Genomic DNA, 22271 nt, shown 5'->3' on the forward strand with positions numbered 1-22271 from the left:
ATGTCCAGGTGTTCAGACAGGTCAGCCCTAAACCACATACACTTTCAGCACTATGCCACAAGAACCCGAACCCAAAGAGATACAAACACATCCAAAGGACACACGTAACGCAAACAAGGTAACTTCCTTTACAACTTGCCAGCAAGCGCCGTGACAGCTGGTGTTAATTAACAAATACTAAGCCCTTCATTGCTATAGCGCGCACCCACACCGTAAGTGCATTCCTAAGGCAGACATCGATAAAAGCTCACTTCAGCCTGTACGTGTTTACAGACAAACATTTAGTCCACCAGGAAGTTACCGGTGTGGCGCTCCCCTGAAACAATCCGTGAGCGCGCTCCGTGTCTGTCTGCAGCTGGAAGCAACACACCAGGTGATCCTTCTTCCGGACTTTCAGAATCCGTCTGTAGAGCATAAAACATGGGCGTGAGCATCGGTACAAATTCTCAACTCATTTCTACGCAAAATGTTCCTGCTAAGCCAACTTGCACAGCATGGAATCACAAAAGCCTTTGATCAGCCCCTTGGAAAGGGCACGTCAAGACACAGTATATGGGAAAATCACAGCAGACTTGTGTGTTTTCAGATCTTAGGCAAAAACCTCACAACTCATCTAAACTAGTCTGTCACGCTGGCAAACTGCACAGCCGCAAGGGAGAATTAACACGGTAACTCGAGCTGTGGGTTGCCAACCCGTAACTGCAGGTCTGGGGGGGACCCAACTTTCGGACTGAACTGGTACCCGAATACTCAAATTTGTGCTGACGTTCCCCAGGCACACGTCCTGCAGTGGGGAGCGAACACATTGCTACTCCCAGTTGCAAGGGTTGAACAAAGACGAGCAAGACAAAGCTTACAGAAACCAAAGCTACCTAAACCCCCCCAATAATATTTTAGCCTTGTATTTGTAAGAAGGAGACGGGGAAGAGTTCCTTCTTCCTCACAAGAAAAGTCAGAGGGCGTAAGCTACAGACTCTGCTCGTTTTCTTCTAACCCATTCCCACAGACAGGAAGAACTAAAAGGGCAAACACAGCCAGCACGTGTGGTATTTCTGTTGAACGCTACTCTCAAAAAGGGTCAAAAAGGTAGAAAGGCTCTTTCCCAAAGCAGCTCATCATCTAGGCTGCAGACCCTAAGGGCAACCACTGAACACGTCAGCGGAATAGAGTTGTGTGGTGAAAAAGCAACAATCCCGCCAGCCCCCGTGAGGAGCTCAGACTATTTTAAGCAGCAAGAAACTTCACTGCCGCAATACTGTACCAGAAACCCAACTCCAAGGGCCAGCTGCCATGAGACCCAAAGCATTAGCTCGACCTACCTTCACCCCAAGCCTCGCTGAACAGCTAGCACACAGCACAAGTATTTCAAGGGCCCCCAGTTACAAACATACAGCAGAACCAGGAGAAGGGGAAATAAGCCTCAGCCGCGGCAGGGCCCAAGCTCCGAGTGCTTCTGGATCTCGCTCCCCACCCCCGCCCCACTGGGAACCCCGGTGTCCTTCACGGGAAATACCTCAGAATCCCAGGGAGATTCAGCATCTTCCTCTTCCTCTGCTCCCACCGCAGTCAGGGCACCTACAAAGGCAGTAAGAGGTGAGACACTGAGCCCTTCTATTTCACTCTGCTTTTCCCCATCACCCCTGCGCCCAAAAGATGCACAGCGGCTCTGTTGCTGAGGACAAACTAAGGAGTGAGTGTTGAATTCAAGGGTTTCTTCACACCCAGCACACAACATCATGGTACTTCCTTTGGATCGCCACCTCTCCAGCAGAAGATGGCTATGCACAACAGCTGACACAGCTACAAGCAGCACTGAAGACGTGTTTGGGTCACACTCAGGAAAAGGCTCCAGCACGCTGCAGCCCTGTGGCATACAGAGTTTAGGTCACCTGCTCTCCAGTCCACAGCTCCAGAAATTGCCACTGACTACCACTATCCACTGTACAAGAAGTACCATAGAAACACCACCCGACACATCTTCACGCTAAAATCACCAAGAAACAATGCTCCTTTTGTAGCACTGCCAGAAAAGACCTTCCTTGACTAGCAGTTTTTACCCTGCACCTTCCCAGAAGGTAGACACCTAAGCATTGCCATTGAAAAAGAGGAGAGGCTCACCGCCCAAAATCTCACCCCAAACACACAACTTGTCTCTATCTCAGGGGGCTAACATCCGAATCTCTTCTCTACCAGACACACGCAAGGCTCAGTCTCAGTAGGTTCCTGGCCAGATTAAACTATCTTCATCTCTCTGTTTTAAGCTAGTCCGTTAGGTAAAACTGATTCAGGATTCGCTCTTGTGGAGACATGCACACAAAAAACGGGAAAGGAGCTAGAGACCAGTGAGGGCACCCGTCCTAGCAGAGGGGAACTGCTGGTTCCAGCCTCAGCTAGGACTACTCACACTGTGCCAAATGCAGGCTTATGGCAAAATGCACAGACAGAAGAGCATGTATAGGCACAACACCTGGAATACAGCAGGTTCTGCCAGGCCCGCTCTGTAGCATTTGATCAGCAGCTACACACGCTCTGGTAACATCTACCACACCACTCTACTCTCTGGAGACACACAGTGGAAAGTGTGCCTTCTCCTCCTGCTCCAAGACCTGAGGTGAGTACCAGAGTGCTCAGCCCTGACTGACGGGGCAATGCTTTCGAGCACACTCAAGCGTGGCACTGGAGAGACTTTCTACGTTTTAAAACTGGACAAGGTGAGGCACTGGAACAGAACAGCTTTCTCTCAGATCGACTCAAATCTTTCCCAAGCTTCAGCCAAGAGCAACCACAACTTTTCAGTCTGACAGTACGGGCCAGAAAGGGGAATACTACTGTCACACCAAGACTCTCTAATCCTCCTCTTTTTCAACTGTGCGTTTTGTTCTGATCGCTTCAGGGAGAACACAGCAACAAAAACAAAGAATGACACCTGCTCCATGTAGCATCGTTTGGAATCCAAGGCCACAATTTGTTCTTCAGGAATGAATGAAAAGGAACAAAAGCTACTTTCCTCCTTGCCAATGCCCACTAGGGTTCACAGGCAAGGGAAAACCTTACTGTTTCAGAAGTCAATCACCATTTCAGTTCATTTACTGTGCATTAATATTTATAGAGGAAGAACTGGGATCAGTATTCACTAACTCACTTCTCTCACCAGTGTTGTCTTTGGAAGCACTGTGGACTTGATGGCTATCATTACAAATAGAGTTTTTCACACCTTCAACAACTGCAGTTTGTAGCTCTTCACCTGTGTCTTCCTTTTCCTGCTCCTTCTCCTCTTCTTCCTGTTCAGGTGATTTTTCCTAAAAGAGATTGACCAAACAGCTGGAAATAGCAGAAGCAAGCACCTTCTTAGCCACCCATCGACAACTTTAAAAATGCTTTTCCTGTGTAAGACAACAGGGAAACTTTGTTGAGCTTTGTTTTACAAGGCCTTCAGTTTTTCCATGGGACTCTATGAGGAGACAGCAATGACATTAGCCCTAAGTCATTAGCCCTGGCTCTGCAAAGCTCCGGAGAAGCAATTCTTCATGTCAGCCTAACTCTAGCTTTCATTTCAGTTACATTGTTTTGGAACACGCTCCTTTTCCTCTACTTTGCTCCAGGAAAATCACTAACTTCCTGCTCTCAATCTTATTCAAACTTTTTGCTTCCTCTATTTCAGCCATCACACCAGGTATTTTACTAAATGGCAATAAATCTTGACAGATAAAAACTGTACATACAACTGAGAAAAAATGAATTTATTTCAGAAAAATTATACTGCCTATTTGTTTTCCTGCAAAACCACTGCAACCAATAAAAAAATACTGAAAATACTGCCCAACACTATTCTTATACCTAAGAAACTGCTTTGGTTAGGAGTAAAGGCATTTTCTAATATAAAAAAAGGATGATCAAAAGATGGATATACATGAAATATTAACAGAAATCCAGTTTACCTTTTGGTTCTTACCTTTATCACCCTTAGAAAATACCTTTGTGATTGAATCATCCTTATATAACTTACTTTGGTGCCTGAGTGAAATGCTGCTCTTACATTTTCTTCATGCCTATTCAAGCACAAGTGTTCACTTTCTTGTTTCAGTGCTTCACAGTCTTTGTTATCTACTTCACATTGCTCTTCTTCTGTATCTTCATCATCCACATGTTCAAGAAAGACAGAGTTTGGTCTTTGACTTTCAAGCCTTGGGTTTTTTCCTGCTGACAAAGAACTATTATCGCTTTCAAAGCCATTACTGAAGCTTGACTTTTCCTCCTTAAGACCACAACTATCTGAGAGAAGCTGAGGTGTCTCTTTTTTCCAGTCTGTCATCTTAGATTCTGCAAAAAGGGAGTCATCATTTCTGCGAAACTTCACCCCAATCATGCTTTTCTTGTTCCAACTTTCTTGTTTATCTTGCAAATTATTTAGATTTTGAAAGACAGTTTGCTTTGGTACTGACTTGCAAGATACTTCATTATTCACCGTCTTTGGAGACATGGCAGTTATGTCAAAACAACAAAAGGAGTTATGGAAATGGCAACAGGCATGTTACCAGATTAATGGAGTAATCTGGGAACGTCTGGAAAAGGAACCAAGTCAAGGATGGGCAGGATGGAGAAAGGACTTGGCCAGGGACAAAGGCTTAGGAGGGGATAATACCTTCATTTTAACAACATGACTTATGTTTTCTGAAGTGACCAAGTGCTGTGTTTTCAAAATGCTACTTTTCTCATTTACTATAGGAAAAGAATTATATAAAAGTAGATTGGCTAAGTAGTTTTTTAAACATTAGTATACTATGCAATCTGTTCCAAATAGCTTACTGTTTTTCCTGAACTGCTGGGAAACATTCATTAACAATGTCAAATTTGGCTTCTGCAGCTTCTGTAAATAAATGATTATTTTCTTTTAGAACACTAACGACAACAACAAATCCTTTGGTCACATCAAACCTTGAACACTAAATGTAATCAGGCTGTCCTTTTGATAGAAGTATAGGATGGAGCCAACACCTGACCACTATCTACAAAAACACTCCTCACATACGCAATTCAGTGAGTATTTCACCCCCAAAATACCATGCAGGCACCCTTCTGAAAATTGTTTCCACAACTATGGTTACATGCATAGCAGTTTTAAAAATCTGGGTTTAATATTTGTAGTACTTCAGTAAAATTCAGTTATATTTAAGATCGCAGCTTCTGGATGCTTACTTGCAAGTGTGCACAAGGGAAGTAACTGTTAAGAACCCTAGGTTTAATGCATTGATTAGTCCCTGCAAGTACACTTACCAGAATATCCTTACATTTCAAAAACATGCCCAAAAAATGCATAATTTATATTTAAATCAGTGCAAGAAAATGAAATCATGTTAAAACTAAACATGCTTGCACCTCCAGTATTACAGAGTAGGTTGAACTAGAACACCGGTTCCTCATCGCTGCAGAATCCCAGAGCAACAGAACAGATGCTCCAGACATCCCTGCAGAAGTTAATAATTCTTCAGAACACTAGCAAAAAAAGCAGGCCTGAGAGCTTGTAGCTGACAAAAAGAATACTGCCTAAGCATTCAAAAAAAGGAGGGAAAACATGCAATGTGAGATTACGTGCAAGCACAGAATGCCATCTCAATAGAAGAAAAAAAGATGACCCATTTGAGTAACTCATCCGCTGAGCACTCTTGAGTAACCTGATGAGGAGGAAAGGAGAACTAGGTGATGAAGGATTTCAGTACCTCTTCATTAAAAAGTGCCCTTTATCAGTTAGGATTCTATCACGAAATCTACAGGAAACATTAACAGTGTTTGGGGAAGAACAGAACAGGTTATATTAGTAACTTATAAACTTAAAATCTGACTCAAATGACCAAGAACAAACAAAACTGTGGTGGTTTATCTCGTCGCCTATGGCTCTTTTGCCTCAAACCACAAATCTACTGCGTGCTCTGCCACAGCTACAGGTCTTTTAGGAAAAACTCACAGCAAAAGAAAGGCTGGCAGGTCAGAGACTGCTTCTAAGGAGAAAACAATATTGGCTAGAACTGTAGTTTCTTTCAATCCCCCAGAAAACTTGCCTTCAGATCACTTATTTTTATAGGACATTTACTGTAAATACACCATACCTTGGGAGAAAAATCGAGTTCTTCCTCAGAAGTATGCCAACTGACATCACTCCCCTCCTTCTCCAAGCTTCTTAAAAAGTAAAGCAAAATGAGTACTGTGTCTCTCCAATCATTCCTCAGGTATGTGCTGGGTATGTTTAAAGTCTTACCTGATTGAGTCTCCTTGCGACAAGTCGTCTATTGCTCTTCAAACATTAATTGACATGTTGAAATTAGATTTGGCATGCCAAAAATCAACCAGCACATACAAACATTTAACCTGGACAACTCTACATGTCATAACAGAATGAAACTTTGGGGAGTCAACTTTATGTAAGACAGCATGAATGAATGCATGCATTTCCAAACAACTGCTTTCTCAAGTCACACTGAATTGACAAAACAAAAAAGACTAGAGTTTTATCTCCTTTGAACTTTTATACCTAAAAGTTTAAGAACTACCTCTAAACTAAAAAAACCCAGCATAGCATGAATATGCTACGTTAATAAACAGTTAACAAAATACTGGTGCTTTAGCAAGACAGTAAATAAATGAACTTCTGAAGTATTCATACTGCACACACAAGCACACACTGTTGACAGAGATATTACTGGTTTATATACTATACTAGCTGGTGCTCTACCCACTTACAGGTTATCCTGAAAAGGTAAAAACCGTCAAAAAGCATAACCAAGATCTAATGCCTATCCTCAGGCAGAAAAATCCCCAGCAGTTCTCTACGCTGCACCAAAAAGGGTATTCAAGAGGCAAGACAGGCGTAACCAGGGCAATCTATACTACGCTCCAAGCTTTCATCCATGTTAAGACAGCAACTTGCACACAGGATCACAGGATAAATCAGGTCACAAGGGACCTCGGCAAGTCTCTCAGCCAACCGCCTCCTCAAAGCGGACTCAGCTCTGAGGTCAGATGAGGCTGCACAGGGCTTTTTCCACTCTGATCTTGAACCATTCAAGGAGGGAGACTGCACAACCTCTCTGTTTTACTGTTCTCACCATGGTGAAGCTGCCCACATTCCATTAGAAATTCTCTTGTTTCCATTTATGCCTCTTGTACCTTTGCTTCATGTGACGCACCACTGGGAGGCACCTGTCTCTGTCTTCTCCTTACACGTACTGGAAGCTGCTGCTGGGTCCCCTTCAAAGTCATCTCTTCTCTACACTGAACAAGCCCAGTTCCCCCAGTCTCTCCCCAAAAGGCAAGTAGCCCTGCTCCTGGCAAAGTTTGATGGCCCTCCACTGAACTCGCTCACGGATGAAAGACCACTCTCTCTTGCACTGGGGGCTCAAAATTATACCCAGGGAGCTGGACACAACCCAGGGACTGCCAGGTAGCAGCGTACAATCCCCTTCCTCAGTCCCCTGGCTATGCTGCTCTTCATACAGCCCAGGACACCGTTAACCTTCTCAGCTGGCAGGGCACCCTGCTGGCTCATTCTCAGCTCACTTTCTGCCAAGACCCTCTGGCTATTCCCAGCAAAGCAGCTCTCCAGCCAGGCAGCTCCAGCACGTGCTGTAGCAAACGGTTGTTCCTTTCCATGTGCAGGACTTGGCATCTGCCCTTGCTGAATTCTGTTAAGACAGGCCTGACAGTCCATTTACCCAGCTTGTCAAGATCCCTCCGAATGGCAGCGTGGCCCAGATGCACATGTTGCAAACTCAACGACAGCGCACTCTAGCACACCACTGATGTACTAAAGAAATCTGAACTCTAGGAATCCAGCCTGAAGAGTGCGAAAACCTCTCAATTACCAACAACTAAGAGGAAATAAAAGGCCTCTTCAACTCCCAGGACAGAAAGGAAAAAAACAAATAGAGCCTCCACATCGTATCTATTTCAGCATTCCTCAAGTCCTCGATAATTAGTTCTCGTTAACTATCATCACAAAATGAACTTGCTTATAAATAGGAGATTGGTGGCCTTCCATAAAGTTGTATGATGACAGCCAAACCGAGGTCTTAGACAAAATCATTAAAAGGAAAAGAAAACAAAGGGCATATCGTGTTGAGTAAGTTATCTGAACTTTTGCTTTCCATGGATAGTAACTTTAAGCAATGATCAAAACCAGTTCCCATTCTCCTTTAAAAAGCAAGAGAGAAAGTTTATGAGATAGTTTTCAGACAGATCTTGATGCCCTACTGTAGAAATGGGATCTAGAAAAGTAGTATCTAGGGATCACTTGTTTCTACTTTAATTGAAGTCCATTTTCATTGTGGAGTAACAGAAGAGCATAATTTTTTTTTAAATATTATTTACTATCACTAATGACACAAAGCAATCACTCAATCCAGTAATAAAGGACCCGTGCAAAACACGCAAACAAAAAGCGCCCAAAGCCTGCTCTCAAACCTGATTTATAAAACCAAAACCATCAGAATAGAGACCTCCAAGATAATAAACATCACAGGTGTGTTAGTATTTGTACATCACACAACATGTTTCACAGTTGAAATGCTACTGTATAGAATACCTTTCTTTCGTTTTCCTGTTCTTGATGTCTGGCTAGGAGATTGTGGCATTCCTATATCCGTTTAGGGAAAGGCATGTCAAGGACAGACCAAACAAGGACACCAGAGTAAATGTGAATTCCCAGAAATTTGGAAAACCTAACCAGTACATTAACAAAGCTGTAGCAATGGGAGAATGTACTGTGACCATCAGCCTACTCTACAGTTACAAGAAGTAGAAGCCAAACCTATCACAACCTACAGAATTCTACTCTTAAGGGACAGTGTCAAACAGTGTAACTTAATTTACTTGCTCCATTGTAAAATACCTATATTCCAATATTTTGAAACACTGAAACAGATTCTTGGCAGTTTACTGTACTGCCAACTTTGAATTTCTCTCAGCTTGACTAGTCCTTGCCCAGAACTGACTGCCAATGCAATTCCTTCATATTTGTAGAGTGTTTTATACATACGGCACACTTAAAATCCCTCCGTTTAAGCATCCCAAAAATCTGTAGGTGCCAACAAACTTTGGAGATACACTAGCCAGTTGTGTCAGATGGTGCCGGATGCAAACACAGCCCCCTCCTACCTCAGTCTGAAGGTAAAAGCCCTGCATATATTGATTTGACCATGCTGAACTGTTCACATAGAGAAGCTATGCCACCAGCCAGAACGCAGGCATGACAAGCAGTCAGAGTGAATACCCTGTTCCCCCAGGGCTATAGGGCAGGCCACAACTGGACCAGAACGGGTGCACTGGCTGGTGTGAGTGTCATGCGTGTGTGCTTGTGTGTGTACGCGTGTCTATGTGTTGTGGAACAGAAGCTTTAGAATATAAATCACCATCCGCCTGCTCTACTCATCCTACTTAGTAAAATTTTATTTTTTATATCAATGAATGGTGTGGTTCTGTTATTGCAGCTACCCAACACCAAACGTCTGTGTGACAAGGCCATAACATTTGCCTCAGAGCAACAGGGAGTCCTGCTTATATTGATGTTACCACAAATACATGGAATGGATGTGGCAAGAGGACTCCTATCAAAAATACACATGTAAGAGTTAAAAAAAGGACCTCAAGATTGTTTCTCATTCCTTCTCCATTTCTGTTTTCTTAAAAGGCGATACAGCAGATATAAAGCACACTGAAGCACTCGTTTCTTTTCCAAGAGCTCTATGATGAAAAACCAATGGTTTCTGTAGGAACAGTACACCAATATGCAGTGCAGCAGCTAAAAAAAGCTGCCACTGAAGACATACTAGAAATCTGAACCCTCGCTTTTAGAAAAAATACATAATTACTTTTTGCCAAAGAAATTCCAACTTCAAATCTGAAAAGTCTGTCATTCGATATGCTAGAGGTGGAAGCCATTCATTTGGAGGTTTTTGCAAGTCTGTCTGTAATCAACAAAAAGGTTCATGTTCTGACAAAAAGTAAACACTCAAATAAGCATGAGCAAACTTCTTAAATATACCAACTTGCTCACTAGAGGCGAATATTTTGAACAATGTTCAACAAGTGCAAAAGTAGCAGCAAAAGGAGGAAGGACTACATTGTAAATCCCAGAAAAACAGGAATGAAGAGCAAGATTAAAACAAAGAATTCAAAGTGGGTATTCCTCCTTTGTCTCACGATCAGTTGAGCTTCTCCTCTAACAGGGGCTTCAAAGCTTTTACTGCAGTCTGTCAAAGGGACTCAGGATGCAGGACCTGCCCTTTGTGTGTGCAAGCAAGAGACTGCAGAATCAATGCCACCAAGTGCTCCCTGCATGCTACTAATCCCTCTCACTCAACAGGCCGGGGTCATTTTCCAGGAGACTGAGCACAAGGAGAAAAAGATTCATACTACTCAAGGAAAGCAAGCCCTACTATAAACAGTTTGAGACCACAGCGCACTCTTTCTCCTCCCAAGTCCTTAACCCACATAAATATGCTCTTCACACTTACTAGGCCTCTTCAAGTGAGGATTTCCTGTAACATTGTGGACTTATGCTAGTAGTATTACTGTCTTCAAGGAACTGCGCAAATTACTTGGTTCAAGAACCCTTGTTTCCCTGAGGGCATATTAATTTTGGAATCACACAACAGTATTATTCTTCAAGCCACATATTTTAAAATAACCCAGGCCTGTCAGTCATCACAATGTGGTACCACAGCAATTATCTACGTGCACAGGAGGCAGCCACAGAGTGCTGTTTGGGTAACAGCAACATTTTGTTGATTAAACTACCTGTACCAAGCCCTTTCCAAAAATAAAATAAAATATAAAAACCTCTGCATCTTCCTTCAGTCTATCAAGAAACTTCACACATCGCTGACTAGATCAAAATAACTATTCCTAAGTCAAAGGAACAAAGTTTGGCTCTAAATTAAATTCCCCTATCTGGGAAAAGTGAACTCGGAAAAATATCCCATGTTTTGCTCATATTTCACGACATATTTAAAAAAGGAGTAATAAACTGTGTTTGAACACTGTCTGCTGTCCATTTGCCACAAAGTTCTGATGTAACACCCTTAAAAAAACCAGAAAGGATAGAACTTCCCACTGTAGGGCCTGAGATGTAAAGTACAAGAAGTTCGATCTATATTAAAAGATTAGTTTTCTAAGATTCCTCTAGAGCTATATGAGCTCATAAGCATAGACTGGATCTTAAAAATTAAGGAGTTGTTTGTTTTGGGTTTTTTTAATTTAAAATGAACTCACTGAAGGAGCTAATTTTTTGATAACAAGGCAATTCAATTGTTTTCCTGGATCACAAGTTAATATGGACTTTTTAATGTTTATTTCATAAAATTACTGGAAGTAGAAGTGGTTTTTATTTTTACTGGAATCAAACTATGTCCATGAAGATACAGTACACACAGAAGTTGCATTATTGTTTCTAACAAAGTGACTTTTCCAAGACGATTTTTCCTAAGTATGTCTCTACAGCACCTACACAGAAACAATCGTAACTGATGCTGAGAAATAAGACGACTCACTAAAGGCAGCTTAGTGCAGGTGAAACCATTAATATTAAAACACCACCGCACAAACTCAGTGGAAATCAACAAGACATGTACGGCCCTGCTAACTCATCTGTTGCTTCCCAGCTACAGGAAGATGAACAACTACTCAGGACGAACCTACTGCTTTTGCAATTCATTTTCACAATCTGAATGGCCATCTACAGGTACAAGTACACACCCCAAAACCAAAACCACTCTCACCTAGTTCCTTCCCTGTCCCCCTTCTCTCTCTGTATGAAAACCTATACAGATGGGCAATCTGGCAGGCAGAACACAACAGCCCGGTAAGTGGGCCCGTAGCACACAAACCGCAGCTGCCTTCACCCCTGACAAGAAGCACCTCCAACCAGCAACAAGTCAGCATATTCACAAAGCTGCTTGCGCTACCCCACCTGATGCCTCCACTAAAGTCAACGGCGAACACAGTGAGCGCTGACAACACAAACCCCCTAAAGGAAAGGCCACAGTGATTTTCCTCGTGAGCTCCTGCGTGATTAAAGATCCTACCTCCTCTGTCCACAGCAGGTGCACCCAACGTCAAGCCAGCAGCTCTGGCCCGGTGAGGAATGCCAGGTACTGTGTCGCCTTGTGCACCACCTTCGTCTCTGTCTCCCCGGAATGCGTATGCCACCAGTTGTTTACAAAGACTATATAGGGAAAGAGAAGAAACATATTTGGTAAAAACAACCACATACTTGCTTATACAGTTTAATAGAACAGTTAACAGCCACTTACCCACCCTACATGTATTCATAGCCGTATGAATTCGTATACTTGTATGCATTCACTGAGAGTAATACAGACAGAACTTACTGCACAACTACTACCTACTTCAATGTTCACTACAGTCATGTTCACTCTAGAGGTGCATATCCACACCTACGAAGCTATTAGCTCCAGCTCGGCACAGTATTTTCAGCCTAGCTGTTAAGCACACATAACCACCTCAGAGAAGGGATACGCACAGGTACAAAGCTATCCGTAAGAGGGGTGAAACTGCTTAAGACTTTAACAAAAGGGATTTGTTAGATCTCTGAAACAAAAGACTGGTAGTTCCTGGTGATTGTAGTGGAAGTCAGTAAGGACAATGGTGCTGGTCTGAGGAGAGGACTGACATGCATTTCAGTTTGCCACGTTCTACCTCTGGGTAACTGTAGGATACAGACATGTTTTAGAGTTTGTATTGGGCAGGTGCAAGCTTAGCGTCAAAACTTGACATCTACAGACAATTCGGGGTGGAAATTTTCTTCAACATCCAGATTAATACTAGACACAGGGAACGATACGTATCAGAAGACGCCACTGAGCACAGCTTCAGGACAGCTTTCAACACACCATTAAACCGTGCTGCTATTACCAAAAACATTCAAAAGCCACACTGACAACTGACAACCTATTCTAACAATAAAGTCAAAAATTTACCTAGAATATCCATGAGTAACAGCATAATCCTCAGCTGTCCATCCGTTAGTGTCTTTATGGAAAAGATCAGCACCATATCGAAAAAGAACTTTTATTAAATTAAGCTGTCCACCAGATGCTGCAGTCATAAGTGGGGTTCTGAAACACCAAAAATATGTTATGAAGTAGATCATTTGACACAGACACTGTAATTATTTTTATTCCTATTTGCTCTCAAAAACTACTTTCCTCATTACTGAATGAGCAAAAGAAAACGCGGTTTTCATTAAATATTAAGAGCAACCATAAAATGCAAGAGGGAGTCAAAACAACCAAACCTTTAATCTTCAGACAAAGCTTCCACATAGACAACACTCACATACAAACTATGCCACTATGCAGGAGATGTTTTTTACAAACTGAGGCAGTGCTGCTGAGCTAACAGCATGTTTCCTGCCAGAAGGGCCAACACAGACAATGCCTTCTTGTAGTCCTCAACGAGGAAAGCACCCACCGAGGTATGACAACAGCCAAGCGCAGATGTGCTTTCACAAGTCACACAGAAATAGCTGCTATGTGGCTCCCCGGGGGTTTTTTTTCAGAGCTCACTCTCATGCCTCTGATTAATCCAACCTAAAGAATACTAAAGAGACCCATGCAGAGTTTTGACAAACCACTCACCTTTCACAGTGATCTCGAGCATGCACATCAGCTCCTCTCTGCAGAAGAAACTCTGCTATATCTTCATGATGTTCAGAGATAGCAAGAATAAGCGGAGTGTTTCCCTCCTGAAAGGGCAGATAAATTTAAAAATAAAAGTAAAAAAAAAAACCACCACCCTACCAGAGAAATACTAATACAACTTTTTGAAAGAACTTCTTCAACAAATACAAAAATTTACCTTATTCCGAGCATCAATAATGGCATTATGCTCAAGTAACAGCCCCGCTACGGTTGTATTAGGAGATCGGACAGCAAGGTGAAGGGCAGTGTTGCCATCAGCATCTGCCAGGTGTGGCTTGGCACCGTGCTCTAGCAGAATAGCTACACATTCTTCTTGCTGGCACTGTACTGCCTGTGAACAACACACAAAAAAGGAAGAACTTCCAGCACTCTGTTACAATTGCCCCAGCTTCCCAATGCTGGAAAATAAGAGCACCTTCAAAGCTGAGCTAACATATGCCTATTCCACGCTGATTACGAGACGCATGCTTCTATGCAGAGCTGTGTAAAGAATCCTACCAGCCACCTCTCATTTAATGCACAGTTGACAAGCCCCACTTGAAAGAGCATAACATATTCCACATACCTTCATCAGCGGCGATCTGTTATCACTGTCAGTAAGATTTAGTTTACACTTGTTTTCTATGAGATATGTAACAACATTCACATGGCCATTCGCAGAAGCAAGATGCGGAGGTGTCCTAAAAAATAAACATATTAAATTAGCACAAACAGACAACTAGAGAAATAATTTCAGGCTCTGATAAATTGATATAACCACAAGTTTCACTTTGCACAAAGCAAGCTTAAGAAATGATTTCTCATTCTTTTACCAGTAACAGCAGTTGCGCACCAAACACCCGAGACTGGCCAGCAAAACCCCTCCACAGCATCTGCTTAGTAAGCTGCCATTTCCTTCACTCTAGAACTTAATCTGCACAGATTCCTGTGCCCAAGCATTGGTCACTGCCTCCAGCAGGACTACACCCGTGGCACAGCAAAAAAGCTTGGGAATCTGAGAACCATGGCAAGCAACCCTCTAAGTTCTATAATTATTCATGTGCCAGAAGTATCAGAGATGTAGATGGGCTTTATATAAAGAGTATTAGCATTTCCCTGCACTTTGAGGATTTCTGCTTTTTCTCTAGGTTGCTTACTACTGCAACAAAACCAAGTACTCACTTGCACCAAAGTACCCCCCATCACATGCAGCAAACCAGACAGAACACTGTAATCCTGAGTACAGGGAAGTAATACCTGATCCTTCAGATATGTATAACTACAATAGTCATAATAAGCCTACTACAGAGGAAGTCCTCTCCAGGGAGGGAATACTGTGTTTCCATAATACATGACCAGCATAAGAAAATGAAACTCTTTTCTTCAAGTTAAAGCCTTGCCAGAGGAAAAAAAAAAACCCACAAAAAAACACGCCAAAAAAACCCCTCCTTCAAACCACAGAACATCTTAGGTCTGATGTCAATTAACCAGCCTACTTATATTGAAAGAAATTGCCCAGAAAGTCCTTGCATGTGTTTCCCCCTAAATCAGAGGCACAAATCAGCACAAGCTTCACGCTGTGCAAAGGCAAAGCACCTGCTGCTCTGCAGGACACCTGTCCCAACAGAGCAGAAGACAAGCTAGAAAACAGCTGGGACCTTCCTCCCTTGAAGGTGATGCAGTAACAATCCCACAGTTCCTCAAGAACTGAGGGGAACACCAGCACTGGCTCTGAACCACATCGCTGCAGGTAGGTCCTTCTCTGTATTTAGGAAAGCTCAACTAGCCTTGCAATTGTTTTGGTACCTTGCTGAGACCGGAGCACAACAGCTCCCTGGCTAAGTGGGAATGGAAAGGGAGAGGTACACAAATGCAGTGGCAGGTGATGCAGAAACACAGTAATCTGTAATGCAGATACTTGTTACAGGGCAGCTGACATCCTCCTCCACTGCAACAAAGATGAGGATGAGAGAAATACAGAAAACTTCAAAGAATTTGTAATGTCTTGCTACAGACAGGGAACAGACTGGAGCACTGACAGAGGAGTAGCTCAAGAGCAACTACCACCACTTTTTGAGAAATTTCCATGGAAACATGCAGGATTCTTCATCTCTGAAGAAATGACTGGCTGAGATTATCTGAAAGCTAACCAGGACTGGTTATGAAGGAGTCCACAGTCCTCTGAAAGCTGCTACTACCAACCACTAGGAAGCATGACAGACGTGAAGTAGTCACTATCAGCTCTGCAAACAGAAAAGCCTTCAGAAAACTTGTGGACTTGTTGCTGTCCTCCTCAACCAAGCCTCTCAGTCTGTCAACAGGAGACGGCTCTGCTTGGAGCAAGGCCTGCTGTGCTCCACAGAAGATCCACTCAGGGAACAGGCTGGCAGAGACCATCAGTGTTCAGGGTTGCCTGTCCCTGCAAGAGGCCTCCAGTAACACCGAAGTTCTTCTGCCACCCAGCCCTGGGGACACTACCCAGATTCTGTTCCTGCTACGCTGATCACCTACAGAGTAGAAGAGAACTGCTGATGCCTGAGCAGCCACGAAACAACCCCACTGGGAAACAGCAGGTTGGCAGTACGCACTTTGAATGGCCCTTGAGCCGACAACCCAGCAGCTACAAGCCAAGCAATGAAAGCGCTGGAGTTCAGTCTGACAGGCAGCTGACAGGGTAAATCTCCCTTAGCGATGAGCTCTGACCCAGGATCCATGACTAGCTGGCATTGTGCCTACAGTGCTTCCAACTCTGTGCTGACTTTTGCCCGTCTCTGTCAGTGAGGCTGAAGGTTTGGCTAGACCACCTCTGAAAGCTGCCTGCTCCTAACTGATGCTGTATCAAGCACGCTTTCGGGAGGTCTTATGGGCTACAGGACCCACTTCATGGAAGGAACCTGTTGGTGTGATCCTTGCCATGTTCCTGGTGCAGGATTTTGCTTTTGGAAATCCTGAGCAGCAAAACTGAGATATTCATACAACCAATGCACACATTTTTGCCGTTACTTTGCATTATTTCCTATTCTTCACCTCTGTTTCCAACGATACCAAGTCTTCCAACACGAAGCCCTGAAACGCAACTGCATCTGGTGGTCACTCACAACACACATCACACCCACAAGCACTAAGAGGGCACAGGTGGCCTTGCAACCCCCATGGCTGGTACAGAGGGCAGTGGCTGCAGCAAGTAGGCAGGCTCTGTCCACCGAATTGCTCTCAGCCTCGCTGTTCAGCACTGGGCATTATCATGGCAAAACCACCACAGTGCTCATCATAGTATGCTGCCTTTTCTTTCTTCCCTCCGTCTCCCCCCCCGCCCCCGGCTTGTTTTTTACAGTTTGTGACTGTATTTGTCCTGTTATAACACTGATAATTGCCTGGCACACAGAAGGAAACCCTTCAGAGGAAAAAAAGCTTTCTAGACAAGATGAACTTGAAACGCAAAAACTAGTGAAATTTCATACCAGGGTCTGCTAAGAGCTGGTGACTCACTGATGACTGAATCAGTAAGCAGTAAGAAGAAAAAGAGAGAAACGTTCCGAACTATTTCCATAAATGCCATCGTGCACCTTGACTCTGGCAGCTGAATTATGCACAAAAGTGCACTCAAGCCACCTTAAATGGCATCACCCACCTCCAGCTGCATAAACAAACACTGGCTGGCAACACTCAGGCACACAGCCCACATGCTGACTGACTGCACTCTTCATTGCCTTCCTACAAATCTAGACAGTTTCAGGTGTTTTCAGGGCAATAAGCTAGCTGGCTGGCAAAAGTCCAGTCTTCAGAAAAGACAGCCCAGGATGCTGAAGTACTCTGATTAAACCAGCATCTCCTCTGAATGTCATGGATGTTTTGACTCAGTCTTTTCAGAAAAGGCATTAACAGCTCGACACATCCAAGACCCAAAACCTTCAGCTGATTCCCTTATGCTTACAGCGGACCATGAGGAGCTGTGCTGCAGCCCAGGGCTTCTCCCTAAGATATAACTGCCAAGTACTTGCTGTGCTTGACTCAAAAGCACACATCCTAACACCTGCCAGAAGCAGCAGCTTCCTCTGCATGGCACTGCCCAGATCTTCCAAACCAAGGCACTAATTAGCTGTACCAAGGCCACAGAGCAAACAGCAAAGTAACTGCCACCTAAAATCAGACTGATGTTGCTTTGGCTGCAACATCACAGTCACAAAAGGCACATCGGGCAACCGTCCACACAGCACCAATACACAGCACATTCACCCTTTCCTAAACGCAGTGCTTACCCCTCTTTTACTCCCAGCTGAGGCAGTGCAGCTTGCTCAGCTCAACTACTAACCCCACACGCTGAGGCCTCCGAGGTGCATGCACTCTGCCTTCCAAGCCTGCCTGGAGAATGGCCCTGAGGCTCCTTCTGCAACCCGCCCTGGCCAGGCTGCTGCCGGCCCCCTGCCGCTCCTGCGCCCCCAGGCAAGGCAACACCCCCGGGAACGAGGGCACGGAGGGGGCCGGGGCAAGACGGGGGATGCTCGGCCGACTCCAAGGGCTCCTGGCAGCACAGCCCTGGCTCCCCGCCCAGGCTGAGGCTCCCCGCAGCGATGCTGCCGTTCGCTCCCAGCGCCCTTGAGCTGCCGGTGGCTGCAGCTGCACCTGCGGGTGCCGGCGCTGCCCGCAACCCCCCCACACCCCGCCCCAGCACCGCCCGGCGCTGCTGCCCCCCGCCGCTTACCGCTCCGCCGCGTCCCGCTCGTCGATGCCGCATTTCTTCAGTCTCTGCCGCACCTGACCCAGGTCGCCACGGGCGGCCGCACGGTGCAGCTTGCCCAGGTCCTTCAGCCGGAGCTCGTAGGCACCGGTGGGGAAGGGCTTGGCGGAGCTGCCGGCCGCTGCCGGCCGCCCCTTCTTCTTCCTCCCGAACCCGAAAAACCTCTTCATCCCGCGGCACGGTCCCGCCTCAGGGAAGAGACGGCGGGAGGCACGCGGCGGGCTGCGGCAGGCCCCGGGCAGGGCCGGGGGATCGGGGGTCCCCCCGGGGCAGGGGGATCGGGGGATCGGGGAGCCCCCGGGGCAATGGGATCGGGGGGCCCCCGGGGCAGGGGGATCGGGGGGCCCCCGGGCAGGGGGATCGGGGGATCGGGGGGCCCCGGGGCAGGGGGATCGGGGGGCCCTGGGCAGCGGCCCGGTACCGCTGTCTACAGAGCGAACCACCAGAGGGCGGGAAGCCGAGCGCACAGGCTGCTCCTCAGCGCGGCAGCGGCGGACAGCGCCTCCCTCAGCGGCGAGCGCGGCGGTTAAACGGCCGGCGGGCTCTGCTGGCGGGGGCGGGGTCTGCTCCGGCGCGTGTCCAGCGCGAGTGACGTCACTTCCTGCCCCGCGGTGCCCGGCGGCTCCCGCGCGGTGCCCGGCCGCGGCGCTGCCGAGCGGGGCCGGGGGCAGTGAGAGGCCCGGCGGGTGGCGGCGGCGCTGCGCCCCCCGCAGAGCACTCGGGCCGCTGTCGGGAAGCCCGGGGGGTGCCGGCGTACCGGGCAGCAGCAGCTCCCCGCTGGCCCCGGCGGGGCCCGCGCTGCGAGCTCGCGGGGCGGCTCGGGCGAGTTGGTTTTAAAAGAAAATGGCTCAAACTGGGAAAGCGCTTGTCGTTCAGGGCAAGGGCATCTCGTCAGGGAGTTATGGCCAAAACAGCTCTGCGAGCAATTCGCCTCCTAGTTTGTTGAGCAGTCCTGCTTGTGTGCCATCGTTAGCCCTGGGCAAATGGATGCCAAAGGAACGAACAGCAAGGGTTAATATAGCGGGAGGGGGGCGGGGGGGGGGGGGCCTGTAGGCATCATCTAGTTACCTGCCTTACCAGGACAGGGTCAGAAAGTTACTTTCCAGTAAACGTGGCCGAGCTGGCACTGCCACAAAAGAACACAAACGCGCACTGAGGGTATGGAAACGTGGTCCAGAAATCAAGACAGGTCGTGCCTTTGGTATAGATAAGTTGGGAACCGTCCTCCGTGTTGTACTGCTGCGGTGATGGCACTAAGTGGTTCAGCGTGGTGAAACCTTACTATAAGTACCATATGGTTGTGGGGTGATGTCACAGTCCAGTATACCCTAGATGGTTTGACTCATGGAACACCTTGCCAGCACACTACTTCCTATTAGAAACTGTCTCTTGCCAATGAATTTGTGAAACATGGGAGAGATGGCAAAGAAAACCTCCATCAGAGAGAGGGACACACTTCACTGTGATTAGCGCTGAAAATACTGATTACAACAGGACAGGAATCTGGTACCACTTTTTAGGGAGGAGATTCAGCCCTTTGAAATACCTTCTTTTTCTTCATCACTAATAATGGTACAGCTCCTAAAACCTTCATTTTCCTTTCTGGAATGAGCCTTCACAGCTTTATCAAGCCTCTTCGCTCTGGCAGTGTTCTCGCCGACCAAAGTGGCTGATGTACAGTCACTTTCCTTAGCTGATCCTCAGTGTATTAGCAGCATTCCGTTATTGCAGACATGATCTCTAGAAGGAAGAGCTATAATAATAATAATAATAATTTTAAAAAGACAGAAAAAAGACTTTTGCTGAAAACACAGCCAAGTACATTCAGGTTGCAAAACCCGAATTCTATGAGTTTTGGGAAATGGCTATGAGCAGCAGCCATTTCAAGAGTACCTCTGTAATCAGTCGGACCATTTAATGGGGGAATGGAGAGCAAAATGCATTTTTTAATTGAGTGTATTTGTTTCTTTCCAGACATTAGAAGAAAGGCAGGATTTTATTTACAAGGTGGCAATACACAGTAAACACAATCCATCTCTGCTCTTTCCAGGAGGAAGTATTTCCTCTCCAGTGTTTTTTCAAGTGCACGCATGCTCAGCCACAAAAACTTGGGTTTTTTTCAGGTCACTCCCCAGCCAAGACCAGGAGACTCTACAGTTCCTGTGCAATATTAAATGTTTCAGAATGGTATTAAACCCCCCCGTGATTACCCAGTTTTAGTTGGCAGGGACTTGGTAGCTGGCTGGGCTGAAATTCAGTTTCAGGCTTTGAAGATAAGAGGGTGCTGATGGGTCCTGTGGATATAGTATTATGGGCACAACGGGCACTATTTGTTTATTATTAGCCAGAAAGGATGCAAAACTAAAAACTAGAATCTATCACCCAGAGCAACCTCAAAAGCACTTCTGGGAACTCTGCTTCTGGGTCTCCATGACAAGGGAAAGACGGACTAAGTCAGCTACTAGTAAGCAATAAGTTACTGCATTCATTTTTTCTGCATCACCTCACACTGCATTGTGCCCTGGGAAGCAAAGACACCATTCTGAAAAGCAAACCCCCACCTGCCTCCTGCTCAACTCGTGCCTGAGACAGGCTTCAGGGGGTGACCTTGGGCAAGGCCAACTGCACAGAGTTGTTCCGAGTGATGGTTGCGTTACTCCCCTCTCTTCCGAGAGGGAGTAACTGGGAACTCTTCCCAACAGAGCCACTCCAGAACTTACACAAAGATACCCATCCAGCTTTTATTTGCTTCCTCCGTGACCCCCAAACGACAAGGTACTCGCAGCCTGAATGGCAGGGATAACAGAAAGCAATGATATGTAAGAACCTGACCAGAAGGTGCATGTGGTTCTCCTGGGTATTGGCTCGGTGCCCGGAGAATTTTCTGGGCTCACCTGTTACAACAGTTCAGCCTTCTCCTCGTCCAGCTGAGCAACGTGCTCTTCAAGGTGGGATCTTGACTTCAAGTGCTCCTCCCACGTGCTGTGCAAGTCCTTGGATGTCAGAGCCAGCATGTTCTGCTTCTGCGTCTGTGAAAGCAACAGTGGCAGAAGAAAAAGTAAGGTGGCCGGAAAAGACAAGAGCGCAGGAGAATGCAGTAACTTACACAGAAACAGGCCTAAGCTCTCCTCCACCCATCCAAGACCTATGGCCAAGGTTGATGTGGAGTGTAAAACACACCATAGGAACCATAACCAAGAACAGCAGCTGGAGCTGGTGGGAAGAAGGAACACTCTAGAAGTGACAGGATGAGGTTGCAACTTTGGGGGATGAGATGACATGCACACATACACAAAATCACCCTACAGCTTTCCTGCAAAGCTCCTCTGGTTCCCTCTATACTTCAGTTTTCATAAGAACACTGCAAAAGGTGGTGCAAAAGTACAACATTCTCTCCTACTTTCAACAGCTACAGTCAGATTTCTTCATATAGTTACAGACATTAAGGACATTAGTTTTCAACTTTTTTTCCAACTCCTTTTGCAAGTGCAGCTTGTCTCTCTCCAGGTCACTGTGGTAGCGTGTAGTAACTTCAAGTGAAGCTTCTGGCATAGATTGCTTTTTAGGTGCATCAGCAAGCTCCTGCTGCAGTTGTCCAACCATGCCCTAACAAAACAGTTAAATGAGCATGAAGAAATTTCTAAGAACATGAAATACACCTTTAACTTATTTTATTATACAATTAGACCTGTCTTTAGATTGAACCCAAAGGTATGAAATTTTGCCTGCCACCAGCAGGCATCTGCGCAGAAGATGAACCTCTCATCATCTTTCTCAGCTGAGCACCTTCGACTATCAGCAGCTGTTCATGAGGATTTCTGTTTCCTAACACATAAAAAAGG

At 45.7% G+C, this 22271-nt stretch overlaps 2 protein-coding genes across 2 annotated transcripts in view; both read right to left on the reverse strand.

The window, feature by feature from the left end:
• LOC308058079 (ankyrin repeat domain-containing protein 26-like) overlaps positions 1–22271 on the reverse strand; it is a gene marked incomplete at its 3' end in the record, with an annotated part of 181669 nt that overhangs the window by 10817 nt on the left and 148581 nt on the right. The gene's annotated exons all lie outside the window — the stretch shown is intronic.
• On the reverse strand, positions 248–18676 carry LOC308058080 (uncharacterized protein; the record flags this gene model as incomplete). Its single annotated transcript, XM_080412087.1, has 5 exons — positions 18394–18676; positions 14278–14392; positions 13870–14043; positions 13650–13756; positions 248–404 (listed from the first exon to the last, which is right to left on the reverse strand). Exons 1-5 carry the CDS (start codon positions 18597–18599, stop codon positions 248–250), a joined length of 759 nt encoding a protein of 252 aa, XP_080268213.1. The 5' UTR covers positions 18600–18676.

This window comes from Falco punctatus (genome assembly GCF_963210335.1).
Source record: "Falco punctatus genome assembly, contig: scaffold_23, whole genome shotgun sequence".
NCBI classification, from domain to species: domain Eukaryota; kingdom Metazoa; phylum Chordata; class Aves; order Falconiformes; family Falconidae; genus Falco; species Falco punctatus.